This window comes from Erpetoichthys calabaricus, chromosome 2, assembly GCF_900747795.2.
Source record: "Erpetoichthys calabaricus chromosome 2, fErpCal1.3, whole genome shotgun sequence".
In the NCBI taxonomy this organism is placed as follows: domain Eukaryota; kingdom Metazoa; phylum Chordata; class Cladistia; order Polypteriformes; family Polypteridae; genus Erpetoichthys; species Erpetoichthys calabaricus.
Window position 1 is genome coordinate 297,309,526 of NC_041395.2, and position 14,281 is coordinate 297,323,806.

Sequence of the window (14,281 nt, forward strand, 5' to 3'; positions counted from 1 at the left end):
ATCTTGTACAAAGTTCTCAGGGGTTTAGATCAAAAGCAATATACACTAAATCATGATATTCTTTAACTTTTTACATACAGCATTGACATTTACAGGCAGCACATTTATGTGGCCCATGAAATGAATTGAACACTTTAAGCGTTGTACAGAAAAGAACTGGTCAAAAGAATTAATATGGGGAACCACAATGCCCAACTCCTCTATCCTGTGTCTTTTGGGGACTCTTCTATTGAGCTGCCTAACTCTTTAAACTTACCAAGGCATGCTGTCTCTTCTGGCTTGAAATGGCCTGGTAAGTGTGCTGGCATTTCGCTGTTTCTGCTTTGTCAACCAGAATGTAGTAGCACATCACCGTCTGACCTCCAAGGGGATATATTGTATATATTTCATCAGCAAGGGCCCATGGTCCTCCACCCTGTTTTATGAAGCGTATGTGTATAGGCGTGCTCAACAGTACAATCCAGCTTCAATTTGTATGTATTTTATATCAAATCTTAAGGAGTAAGAAGAAGCTGACAGAACAGACAGTAGTACATATAACTAATGGTGCAATTTGTTAAGCACATCTTCTAAGACCTTCACTGAACTTTCTTTCTAAGAAACCCTAATGACTAAAATATTACTGTTAAAGAACAGTTAATTTACTTTTTCCTCTAATGTCAAAACATTTCAGGATATTAGAAACTTTGCTAAACTGAACCTGCCCGATTTTCCTCACCTTCCACCTACTTCAATTACAGAAGAAATACTGATCAGTCATGAAGACTCAGAAAGCATCTGCACAATTTATAAAAGCATTTTAAAGTCCTTCCCATTCAAAGATCCCAGGGTGCAATGGGGACAGGATCTTTCACTTAGCATTTCAGAAAAGGAGTGGAAGACAGCCATGCATAAAATACACTTTACTGTAGCTCCATATGCACAAAGCACTCAATTATTCAACTTAAAATCTTCTATCGAGTGCATTTATCTCAATTAAAACTATCTAAAATGTTTTGAGAGCAAGATTCAATGTGTGAAAGTTACAATCGAGCTTCAGCCTCACTGGGCCACATGTTTTAGAAGTGCACCAAACTAACAACATTTTAAGACAAAAACCTTTGAATGCCAATCAGACAGCCTTGGTGTCACAATCCCTCCTAATCCAGTAACAGCCATGTTTGGTGGACTCCCAGATGGGCTGAAAGTGGAGAAGGGCAAACAAACTGTAATTGCCTACACCATACTGCTAACACACAGACCAGCGGTTCTCAAACTGTGGGGCGTGCCCCCAAAAAAGGGGGCATGAATGTTGCCATATTTGGCGTAATTTTGCTATTTGTAGGGAAATGTTAAACTTGTAGCGGTGTATCGGCAGCAAAAAATATAGGAATAAATTTTATTAGGGTTTCAAAAAAACGTTAGGGGGGCGCGATTAAAACTGTTATGAAAACTCGGGTCGCAAATACTTAAAGGTTGAGAAACGCTGACATAGACTTATCTTGCTCAACTGGAAGGATCCCACAATACCACTCTTAAGTCAGTGTGTAACTGATATTTTATACTATTTGAAATTGGAAAAAATCAAATTCTCACTTAGACGATCTTTCAAAACATTTTAAAAATATGGCAGGATCTAATCAATAACATTTTAGAATAAGATTTTATATCAGGGGATGTATACTCTTCCTGCCTTGCTGCTTCAAAGATCTGCTTTGTTGGTTGCCTCTCGTCTCTTTCTTTTAGGTGGGGGTTTAATTTTGGTTTTCTTAAGTTTGACTTGAGTGTATGGATTGTTATTTGCTTTTATTTAAAACTAATAAAAATAAAAATAATAAATAAATAAAAATTTGGGAGTATTTGTTTTTTCTATTTTGAGGGGGTTTACCCTTCTATATTGAGGTGTTCTTTCTTAGCAAGTGCCTAATGCCCTTGGTGTGCCAGCTTTTTTAACTAAATGAGAAATAGTGTTTGTATTAATGAGGTGAGTGAGCGAATGAGCCAGTCAGTCTACTTTGCATTATATATATTTAAATTAGAAATGTACAGTATGCCCTTTGTCATGTCAAGTTGATTGTCCTGCATAATCAGTGCAATTAAGGTCTTACTTGCATGTCTCCTCTGAACAGTTGACAAAAATATAACACAAAAATAAAATTATTTTTAAAATAAATAAACATATATACTGTATATGTAAAATTATATACAATATATATTTTATGTGTTTGTACAATGTTGTAAGAATTATAGTTATACACACTATTTGAATTCTTACGATTGACTATTCAGAAATCTTACAACTTATGGGTAGAAACTGTCACTGAATCTGCTGGTGCAAGTGCCATTAATCCTGCGGGGAATAACAAAAGTGGTGGAGATGGATGGCCGAGTTCTTTTGTTAAACTGTTTGTCTTTCTAAGGGAGCAAATGTTGCAAATCTACTGAACAGAAGGCAGCAGGGTGCCAGGGTGTAATATTCGGTAATATTCCTTTTCTGAGTGTTTTAACAGCTAATATTTCTACATAAATGTTCAAATAAATGTGTACATTCAGGGTGGGAACTTAGGGGATCTGTTTCAATGACAGAAAAAATAGATTAGAAACAACAGAAGTGTGACAAGCGTAAGGAGGCCATTCACTCCATGAAGCTCATCTGGTTAGCTAATAGCTGTTTCAATATCTCTTCCAGATATGTCGGCTAACCCTGTCATGTTTATTCTAGATTCCCACAACCCTTTGTGTGGTGAAGTGCTCCCTGTCTTAAATGCTCAGGTCTTTAATTCCCCCCCAATGTGACGATGCAGGATTGCTGCATGCTCCCATCATCAGTCCAGGAGCCCTTGAACCCGACACCGTCGGTAATGTCACCGATGAGCTCGGCATTGAAGCAAAACAATGGAGCAAGGGGATGGTGCAAAAGTGGAAAGTGCTTTTATTAAAAACAACAAACAAATGTTCAAATAAATAAAGTGCAGTGCATTCAAAAAGTCATTAAATAAATAATCCATAAAACAAGTGCTGAAGTATAGGTTAGAACCAATAAATAGAAAAAAACAACAATCCTTTAAAAACATAGGTTAAAACAACGACAGGAAACAGTCCTTTAAAAACAACAAAGCCCGGTGTCTTCTTTTATCTGGCGGCTCTCCTTCTTCTCCCGTCTGGGCCCCACAACAGAAGAGTCGCCCCCTCAGCAGTTGGCCTTCTCTCCACTCTACTGGTCTGGAGGCTTCCCGATCCCTGGCTTCGGTTGTGCTCTCTAGACCGAGACTTGGCTTCCCTGGCGACCAGGACACCCACATCAGGGAATTCACCGCCCAAGCCTTCCGACTCCCGCTGCCTTCTCAGCCTTACGCGGCCAGCCATCCTTCTACCGGTCACTCTCGTTCCTTCAAAAATGCTCTGAGGGAGTGACCACTTCCAACTGCCCTAAGTGTTGGCCAAACACCCCTGCTAGGGCTCACTGTCCAGTTGCCTGCGAGCCTTCGCACACTCGCTCGCTCGCACCGGCTCTCTCTCTCTCTCTACGCTGTTTCCTGCTCTCCTGCAACCTCCGTCTTTTTTTCCTTCATTTTTTTCTTTTAGCCGCCTTGCGCTTCTATTTATGAAGAGGACTTGGCATCTGTGGCAAATCAGCAGCCATCATCAACAATCATGGATGTGGACAATTTCTCACCTGTCCACTTAGGTGAGATACGTCCACATCACGAATCATCCCGGGAACTGCTTCAGCCACACAACCACCACGCCCCCTCGCTAAGCCGCGAGTGCGGTGATTACTTATTTAAAACTGGCCTTCCTGATGGGAGCTGTGGACCTGCAACACCACACCCCCTGTATGTACTTCATTACTAGGGGATGTTAAAAACAGGGGAACGGGTTCAATAGCATGATAGAATTATCTGGTTGAACAAATGTTGTACCGGGCAAAAGAAGATTTTATATCGACTTCCTTCATGGGTAAAGCAGAAGTGTCATCAAGATCATCAGTTACTCTTGAGTCTTTCCACTTGATGCATCTTTTATATTTCACCACATTAACAGGAGAACACTGAACATGAAGACAAAACTAATAAAGTCCTAAAAAGTATCGCCATATTTCAAGGACATGCCATAATCAAACTTCGAACAAGACAATATCCAAAGCCAGTCGTTTCATTCTAAGAGTCTTTTGTTTATTCAAACACTTAGGTCTCAACATTGCATGGCAGCCATGAGACTTTAGCATTCATAGCAAATGTCAGATAGGGACAAACATCACAACAAACATAAACATACTGTACAGCAGCGATTAAGATACTGGGGGTTATACAGAACAGTGCATCATATACTTACTGACATAACCTGAATATTGTATGCAGTTACAAAATATTTAATAGTGAGATAGATGGTCCAGAGAACAGCAGCTACACTATATTGCCAAAAGTATTGGGATACCACTCCAAAACACTGAATGCAGGTGTTACAGTCACTTCCGTAGCCACAGGTGTATAAGCTCAAGCACCTAGGCATGCAGACTGCCTCTACAAACACTTGTGAGAGAATGGGTCACTCTCAGGAGCTCAGTGAATTCAAGCGTGGTACCGCGATAGGATGCCACTTGTGCAATAAGTCCATTCGTGAAATTTCCTCGATACTAAATATTCCACGGTCAGCTGTTAGTGGTATTATAACAAAGTGGAAGCAATTGGGAACAACAGCAACTCAGCCATGAAGTGATAGGTGATGTAAAATCACAGAGTGGGGACAGTGCATGCTGAGGTGCACAATGTGCAGAGGTCGGCAACATTCTGCAGTGTCAATAGCTACAGACCTCAATAACAGTGCATAGAGAGCTTTATGGAATGGGTTTCCATGGCCGAGCAACTGCATCCAAGCCTTGCATCACCAAGTGCAATGCAAAGCGACAGATGCAGTGGTGTAAAACAGGGGTAGGCAATGTCAGTCCTGGAGTGCCACAGTATGTGCAGGTTTTCATTCCAACCCAATTGCTTAATTAGAAACCAATCATTGCCAATCTCAGACCTTATTTAATTTTATGGCTTGTTAGTCTGTGCAATGTAAGGCTTTTATATCGTAGATTTTTTTCCTTTCCAAGGATATCATCCAAATGATTTGAAGCCTAAAACAGATCATTTTCAGTCTGTCACATTTTTCTATTAAGTGTTTTATTAAATCAAACTGTGCATGATGAACACACACAGATGTAATTGGAAAAAAGCTAGCTGGAGAACTGCTGGCTGCTTTGTCTTTTACATTTTATTACTAATAAGGAGCAATTAAAACACTGACTGCAGCAGTTTAAGATTGAAATAAGCAATTAAGGTTGGAGAACCTTAACAAGCGAGACCACTAAAATGAAGCATTAAAATGTCACTTAAGCAATATGTGCTTCATCAGCAATAATTGAGTTCTCGTTAAGGAACTGGGTTGGAACAAAAACCTGCACATACTGTGGCACTCCAGGACCGACGTTGCCTACCCCTGGTGTAAAGCACACCGCCACTGGACTCTAGAGCAGCGGAGATGTGTTCTCTGGAGTGTGACGAAACACGCTTCTCTGTCTGGCAATCCGATGGACGAGTCTGGGTTTGGTGGTTGACAGGAGAACAGTACTTGCCTGATTGCATTGTGCCAAGTGTCAAGTTTGGTGGAGGGGGGATTAGGGTGTGGGGTTGTTTTTCAGGAGTTGGGCTTGGACCCTTAGTTCCAGTGAAAGGAACTCTTAATACTTCAGCAAACAAAGCCATTTTGGACAATTTCATGCTCCCAACTTTGTGGGATCAGTTTGGGGATGGCAACATGACTGTGCACCAGTGCACAAAACAAGGTCTGTAAAGAAATGGATGAGCGAGTTTGGTGTGGAGGAACTTGACTGGCCTGCACAGAGCCCTGACCTCAACCCAATAGAACACCTTTAGGATGAATTTGAGCAGTGCGAGCGTGGCCTTTTTGTCCAACATCAGTGCCTGACCTCACAAATGCTCTCCTGGAAGAATGGTCAAAAATTCCCATCAACACACCCCTAAACCTTGTGGAAGGCTTTCCCAGAAGAGTTTAAGCTGTTATAGCTGTATAGGGTGGGCCAACTCAATATCAAAGCCTATGTATTAAGAATGGGATATCATTAAAGTTCATGTGTGTGTAAAGGCAGGCGTCCCAGTACTTTTGGTAATAAATTGTAGATATATTGTAGAACTGCCAGGGATGACATTGAGGAAAGACTGAAGGAAGTTAAAAAGCAGACATTAGGAGAAGTGTAATGGAATGAGTTAGTGTGATAGATAGATGGCAACTGTTCTTCAGCAAGACCATAGAGGCACAGATAGCAGCTGGTTAAAGGTAAGTTTCACAAACATTAGAAATTATTTCTTCATATAAAGAACCATAGATATATGGGATGAGTTACTATGCAGATGTCAGGAATCCTTCAGAGACTTTCAAATCTTGAATTTGATGATAAGACACCTTTCTTCTACCTGCTTAGTCCATTTCAGGGTTGTTGATGCAGAGCCTAACCCTTCTACACCAGACGCAAGGCAGGAAAGCACCATGGGCAGGATTCCAGTCCATTGAAGGTCCCATTGACACACACACATACACACACACACACACACACGCACACACACACACAAAGGCACATTTGGAATGGTCAGTTAATCTTACCTGCAGGTCTTAGATTTGATTAGATAAAACTTTATTAATCACAAGGGGCAATTCTATAACAACTAGGGGGTTCCCCCCTGCTCGCTTTGCTCGCCAACCCCCCCAGCCTGCGCTACGTGCCAACCACTTCGCATCTCTGCTGCTCATGTTGTGAAGAGGGGGGCTGAACACACCCCAATATGATGTGGTCGCTCCTCCGAAACCCCCACTTAAACGGTGAAACAATGGGAAACAAACAGTTTTTTTTTTTTTTTTTAACCTCCTCTTTGCTTGATCAGCTGCTGTCTGCCACGTGATCTGCATCTCGCATGGCGCTTCAAACATTTAAAAGTCTATACAGCAGCTGTCTTACTCTTTGTCTTTTATTTCCGGTCCTGGGCGTGGTTAAATGTTTTGGTACAAAGTCTCGTCTCGCGAGACGTGAGTTCTTGATATTTTTTAGTTTTTGATTTAAAAGTGGAATAAGAATCTGAAAATCTAACAACATCACATTAAAGTTCAATAATTCTGAAAAGAATGATACCAAACATAGATACAGATATGTAGGTTTTTCAAATAAGCCAGATTTAAAGTGTGACAAAAAACGTCACATAAAATTATTGCACTTTTAGGCTTAGGATGTTATATATATATATATATATATATATATATATATATATATATATATATATATATATATAGTGGTACCCGGATGGGGGTGGTACCCAGCTGGGACGCCCGAGAAGATCGGAGGAGGGCTTGTGCCTCCTCCAGACCTCGAGGGGGCGACCGCCCTGGGGGCTGTGGGTACAGAGATGGGAAGCTCGACCCTGTAGGGGCCCGTGGTCACCGCCAGGGGGACCCCAATACCTGGAGGACCCTGGACCGCAGCACTTCCACCACACCAGGAAGTGCTGGGGGGAAGAGGAACAGGGACACTCAGAGTGCTTCCGGGGAGACAGCCGGCACTTCCGCCACACTGGGGCGTGTCGGTGGGAGATTGCCGGGAACACACCTGGAGCACATCCGGGTGCTTATTTAAAGGGGCCTCCTCCTTTCAGACGGGGACTTGAGTCGGGTGGAAGAAGGACAAAGTTTCTGGAGGAGAGAAGGAGGCGGTCTGAAGAGACAGAGAGAGAGAGAAGGCATTGTGTTGGCCTGGACTGAGGGGTATTGGGGCATGTGTGAGTAAATTATTGTGACATGGACACCCTAAATAAACGTGTGTGGGGTAATTTAAACGTGTCTGCCTGTCTGTGTCCGGGTCATATTCCACAATATATATATATATATATGAGTAGATAATGTTGAATCAGGTCTAGTTAGTGATTAAGAACTGCCAAATAAAATCTAGGATCCGTGTAAAAAACCCATGAGAACTCATGGAGAACAAATAAAAATGCACACACAGAATAACCGTTAGGAACGGTTCCATGCTAAATGGGAAATGAATTATTTTATTTATGAAAATGTAAAATAAAATGATAGTTTGAGTTACATTACCTGTACTTTTTGGAAGATCAGTTTATCCCATATGCTGCTGTTTCTGATTATTCCCTTCTTGACCTCTGCATGTTTCATCCTGGCAGCAAAGTTGAGAATCCTCTTTTGAAAAGGAGTTTGGGCTCCACTTTGTATCTAGACAGGAATAATCAGTGATTATTATTTTTTAATGCAAAATCTAGCTGGGTAACCCCATTTGCAGAGTTCTGCCAGCTTTCAAATCACTCATATGCTGCTGTCGCCATCATGTTACTGTATATAATATAGTAAGCAGTACCTTGTCATATACCCTGTTGAGAATTCGAGGAACCACAGGGAACACTGTTGGCTTCAGAGCCTTCATGTCGTCTGTCAACAGCCGGACATCTCCTTGGAAAAATCCCACCCTTGCTCCACTGCTGTATAACACAGTCTAGACAAGAGAGCACCACAGTTCAGTGTTTTTGATTTATCTGGCTTGACTGGAAGTTCAATGATGGATAACTTTCTGACTTTACTAAAGATCCAGCAATACAGTAACTTGGTCAACCTAAAAGCATGGATGGGGCCTTTTGGGCAGAGAAATTGGTTATCCCTGGTACCCTGGTAGTTGTGGAGGCCATGCAAGTTCCACACAGACATTAGGCATGATAGGAATTGCTGTCCAGCTGCCCTGTACATCCTTTGTGGTGGGCTCAGGAGTTTTGGAAGAGCTCAACTCTTGTGGTGTTGCTGTGATGTTGGTATTTTTTTTCTTTTTTCCACTGTTGTATCTTTAAATTCAGAGTGCATGTAAGAATTGATAATGTGTTAGAAAATAGTTAAACTATGGTCACTGTCCTGCTCCACTGACAGATTGAGGAGATCGTTTCTCCCCCAAACTATGCGACTCTTTAATTTCACCCAGAGGGGTAAACGTTAACATTCAACATTATACATAGTTATTGTCTGTTTTTCTGTTTTTTTTCACCTGCATTGTTATCATTCTTTAATTTAATATTATTTATTATATCAGTATGCTGCTGCTAAAGAATGTGAATTTCCCATTGGGATTAATAAAGTATCTATCTATCTATCTATCTATCTATCTATCTATCTATCTATCTATCTATCTATCTATCTATCTATCTATATTGGGACATCTATGCCTGTAATCCTTCAGCATTAAAGTTAAGTTAACGTGACCAGTTCTCAGGTTTAGGTTTGGTGATCCCCTGTGGTTGAAGGTTTTATTCCAAGCAATGTCACAAATCAACGGGTTACTCTTACTTCTAATTAATCTCATTTTTTAATTTAGCTCTACTCTACTGTGTTTTCGGATACAAAGACAACACATGTAATATTTACATTTTGAAGAAATTCAGTAAAGTGTATTTCTTGCCATAGCTTCACTTTCTTTTAGCTCTTTTTCATTTTAATTTACCTGTTCCCAAAATTGTTTTTAAAATACTGACAGTGCCAAGCACTGCAGAGGAAGGTGCAAATGACACTGCATACTCAAAGAGTGCAGCTAAACCAGCATAATGTTCATTTGGGTCCTAATTAGTAAGAAAAGGCTTGAATAACCAGTACATAAAAACAGAAGATTCTTAAAAAGCACAGCAAATGAAAACCGAGTCACTCGGTGTAATGCACACAAATGCTTGTTGCGTTTCAAGTAAACTTTAGTAGTAGGGTGTTGTACTGTGTTGGCCATTATGGATGCAATGAGACGTCAGGCAAAATGACACCTTTTATTGGCTAACTGAACCAATTACAATATGTAAGCTTATGAGGCAGCATGTAATATATCTTGCATGAAGAAGGAGCCTGAGTTTGCCTTGAAAGCTTGGACATTGCAATCAGTTTAGTTAGCCAATAAAAGGTGTTATTTAGGTTGACTTCTCATTACAAGCAAACTTTACAAAACCCAGTCTATACCTGATTTGATGCAAAAAAAGTATAAATGTCAAATGACAGCTTGCTTAATGAATGTGGGAGTCCAGATAAAAATAGTTGTGTACTGTCACAGACTCGCTCAAAGAGACAGTTTTAGAGAAAGACGCAGAAGAGAAGACATAATCAGAGTTGGTTAACCAGAAGTCAAGCTTACGTTTCCTCAAGTTTCAAAAGTGAACCGAAACTCAAAGCTGAAAAATCTGAAGTCTTATACCAGAGACACACACCAAAAAATCATCTGCCAAAAATATAGTTTTATCCTAATCTCAGATAATGCAGAAGTGTTTGTGCTGACCTCTATACCGTCGCGCTGATGACATCACATGCTGCACAGTTTTTGGAAACATTGCAGTGCTAACTATTAACTTGAATGCCATGAAATGGCAGCGCCTACAAGAAAACAAAATGCCATTGTGTCACGGAAACCATGTAACGTATGTCCAATTCTCTTTTTAATTGATAGTGTAGTACTTGATGAAACGAGGGGAGGAAATTGTGCAAGTAGTAATTGGAGCAATTGGCAGGAATATTGGGCAATTGAGCATGTGCAGCTCCCAATGGCAGGTATGGCAGTGCCTTTATTTATAAATAAATTCATTGAAGGGGAGAGAAGTTGTAGGAAAAACAAAACAGAGAAAGCATGGTTTGTGCATATGTATGTGACGACAAAAGTTGTGAGGGGAACAGGAGAGTAAAGTAGTATGAAGAGGGAGCACTTGGTTGGATGAAGGTCCAGAGAGGTTGGAAACCCTATTGTGTGCTGAGTGCTGTCTCAAAGAGGGTAGCCAGGAGCAGGGGACACTTCAGCTCTGATGATTTACTGCAGCTACTGGTGGAAGGGGCAGTGAGAGAGTTGATAAGGCCAGGTTCTTCAACAAATGTCAAGGCTGTTGAGTGGGAGCAGCAAAGATATGAGGATCACCAGTGACAGGAATGACGTTCTCAGGGACTACAATAGCGATTCATTGTGATGATGGAGTAAATGCTGTGATTTTTACATTGCTTATTCTTTTTGATAAAGTGCAGCAATAGAGGTGACATGGCCACATTTATGAAATGAGTGATGTGATTTGTGTTGCTCTTGTGGTAGGACTTTGGCCATGCTTGGCTATAATGCGGTTATAATTTATTATTTCCTCCCAACAATACTGTAGGTATTGTTTTTAAGGACATTATTAATTGATAAATAATTAGAAAATTAGATGAATCTAGACACAGAGCAGGCCATTCAGGACAACAAAGCTCACCAGTCCTATCCACTTAATTCTTCCATATCTAGTCGAGTTTTGGTAGTCCCTAACATCCTACTGTCCACTACACTACTTGGTAGCTAATTCCAAGTGTCTATGGTTCTCGGTGTAAAGAAAAACTTCCAAATGTTTGTGTGAAATTTACCCTTAACAAATTTTCAACTGTCCCAGTGTTCTTGATGAGCCCAATTTAAAATAACAGTCCTAATCCACTGTACTAATTCCCTTCATACTTTTAAACACATCGTCATGTCTCCTCTCAATCTCTATTTGCTAAAACTGAAAAGGCTCAGCTCCTTCAGTCTCTCCTTATAGCTCATACCTCTTAGCCCTGTTGCCTAGTTGTACTTCTCTGGACCCTTTCTAGCACTGCTATGTCCTTTTTGTAGGCTAGAGACCAAAACTGCACACAGTACTCCAGATGAGGCATCACTAGTGTGTTATAAATCTTGAGCAGAACCTCCTTGGTCTTGTACTCCACACATCAGGGTACTATATAACCTAACATTCTGTTAGCCTTTTTAATGGTTTCCGGCAGTTGATAGTGTCGAGTCCACCATGACTCCTAAATCCTTATTTGTGACTGCTATTGGTCAGTTTGTAATTTTAAATAAGTCAACTAAAAAACTGTTGTTGTTATCACTAGTCCTAGTCCATCCACAGTTCATGAACTACTAGATGACTCATTAAAATGTTGTTTCATGTCTGCTGGAACCCAGGACATTTCACATTGCAGCATAGCCCCAAAAAAAGTTCAACTTTTTCAGAAATTCTGCAACAAAATAAATGCCATAAATAAATTTCTTTAGTAAAAAAAAATTAAGTATAGATGTCTACATGGGCGGCACGGTGGCGCAGTGGTAGCGCTGCTGCCTCGCAGTAAGGAGACCTGGGTTCGCTTCCCGGGTCCTCCCTTCGTGGAGTTTGCATGTTCTCCCTTTGTCTGCGTGGGTTTCCTCCGGGCTCTCCGGTTTCCTCCCACAGTCCAAAGACATGCAGGTTAGGTGGATTGGTGATCCTAAATTGTCCCTAGTGTGTGTGTGTGTGTGTGCATGTGTGTGTGTGCGTGCGTGTGTGTGTGTGCGTGCGTGTGTGTGTGTATGCCCTGCTGTGAGCAGGTGCCCTGCCTGGGGTTTGTTTCCTGCCTTGCGCCCTGTGTTGGCTGGGATCGGCTCCAGCAGAACAGAGGTTGGATAATGGATGGATGCATGTATGTCTACATTGTCACAAACACTTTAGGGAGGCACAAAGAACAGAACAATTACAACAAGAAGTTGGTTCAGCTGGACATCCACTGACACAGTTGAGGACTATTAAATTATACAATGGAGAACCCAAATCCCAATAAAGGTTCTGATTTGTTAGCGTCATCTTGACATGCTCATCTTACCTGGACTACTCTTTCAAACATATGTGCCAGGGGTAGGTAGGAGATAGTGACATCATCCGGAACTGGGGAGAATGTGCTCTGGGAGGGAAAACAGAAGACAGTTAGAAACAGCTAACCTTGAATCATACCTTGTACTTAATTCATCCATCTTACATAACTATATAATACTGAGCACTGTCCTGAAGCCCATTTCATTAGCTGCTGAGCACAGCTGCTGTACTCTTTTTAACTGTCACATGAGGAAGTGTCACCCATTGAGCTCAGAAACTGAAATTGGAACCCATAGCCTAGAAGGTGTCTAATCCAGCTCATGTGCTAATACTGAATTATAGTGGAAAACCTTGTTCAATGCAAGGCATTCTTACTTTTGGATGTGTTACCTTTATAGAGTGAATATGCTATTTTTGTTATATTTAAGTATTACTCAGGTGTAGCAGATAATCAAGTTGTTAAGAAAGGTTTCTCAGTCATGCTTGCAGATATTTGTTCCAGCCAGTCTTTAAAGCTAATCTTTCGTGTTGATGAAACTCAATGCCCTTATTTTATTTTATTTAATTGCATGGCTTATTCTGTCACGTCAGACTTTTCTTTTTTGGCCAACATCGTCTGAATATTTTCTGGACACAAGCAGATGATTGATTCCCAGTTGTTCAATTTTTCTGCACTCTCATTTCTTTCTAAATATTTTATTCAAAACAGGCAGTTCTGACAAACACACACACACAGGTGTAAATGAGACCTGTCAGCTGGTGAGTGGTTGGTTTCCTTTGTAATGGTAATTAGCAGCTGGTTAAGAAAACAAGACGCAATTAGAAAACTGGGAATGCAGCGGTTAAAGATGAAAACAAGTTATTAAGCTCTCTCTGAAACTTAACAAGCAAGTACTGTATGCTAAAATGAAGACCAAAAATGGATGTTGCATCAGCAGCAATGATTGACTTGTCTTTAAGAAAGTGGCTGGATTGAGGACCACTTCAGTTAAAGAATGACACCACACTCTCGCCCATCTACTTGCCCTGATTAAAATGAAAGAATACATGATGGAGACCCTACTAGACACCACCGACAAGCACTGTTTCACAATAAGACACTAAGAAAATAATGTAACTCGACTTTCTTCTGCTTTCTTTTATACGGTTGTCATGTTGGAAGCTTTCCAACAGGAGCGAACCTGAGCTTAATTTTTCTCTTTATGGATCTTCCTAACCAAACAAAGGAATTTTGAAATTTATAATATTTATGAGTCCTGTTAAACCAAGTATCCCTGTGTTGTCCCCACTAATTTTCTTTCAATAATTACAAAAAAATAAAAAAACAAATTTCAGGAAGTCCATACTTGATCAATCTCATGTAGATAAATACAGGCCAGTATCTTCTGGTTTCTTTCCTAAACCCTTAAACATGGTGTCTCTAACTAGGTCTCTTCCTTCATCCTGCTTAATCCTAATCAGTCAGACTTCAAAAGATGGCTCTGCTCACTGTTGTTGACTCGTTGGCTAGAGCTATCAACATGTCACCCGCCCTCATCCTTCTACATCTCCCCTTTGCCTTTGACTTGGCTAATCGTCACATTCTCCTTTCCACCCTCTATGACCTT

The 14,281-nt window shown here is 40.7% G+C and overlaps 1 protein-coding gene across 1 annotated transcript in view; it reads right to left on the minus strand.

The window, feature by feature from the left end:
• The window catches only part of acsl5 (acyl-CoA synthetase long chain family member 5), a 94,536-nt gene that overhangs the window by 29,201 nt on the left and 51,054 nt on the right, over nt 1-14,281 (minus strand). The window contains exons 11-13 of the mRNA XM_051922175.1: nt 12,685-12,762; nt 8,405-8,539; nt 8,128-8,262 (exon numbers count right to left, since the gene is read on the minus strand). Coding sequence (XP_051778135.1) covers nt 8,128-8,262; nt 8,405-8,539; nt 12,685-12,762 — 348 coding nt within the window. The remainder of the gene's footprint in view (nt 1-8,127; nt 8,263-8,404; nt 8,540-12,684; nt 12,763-14,281) is intronic.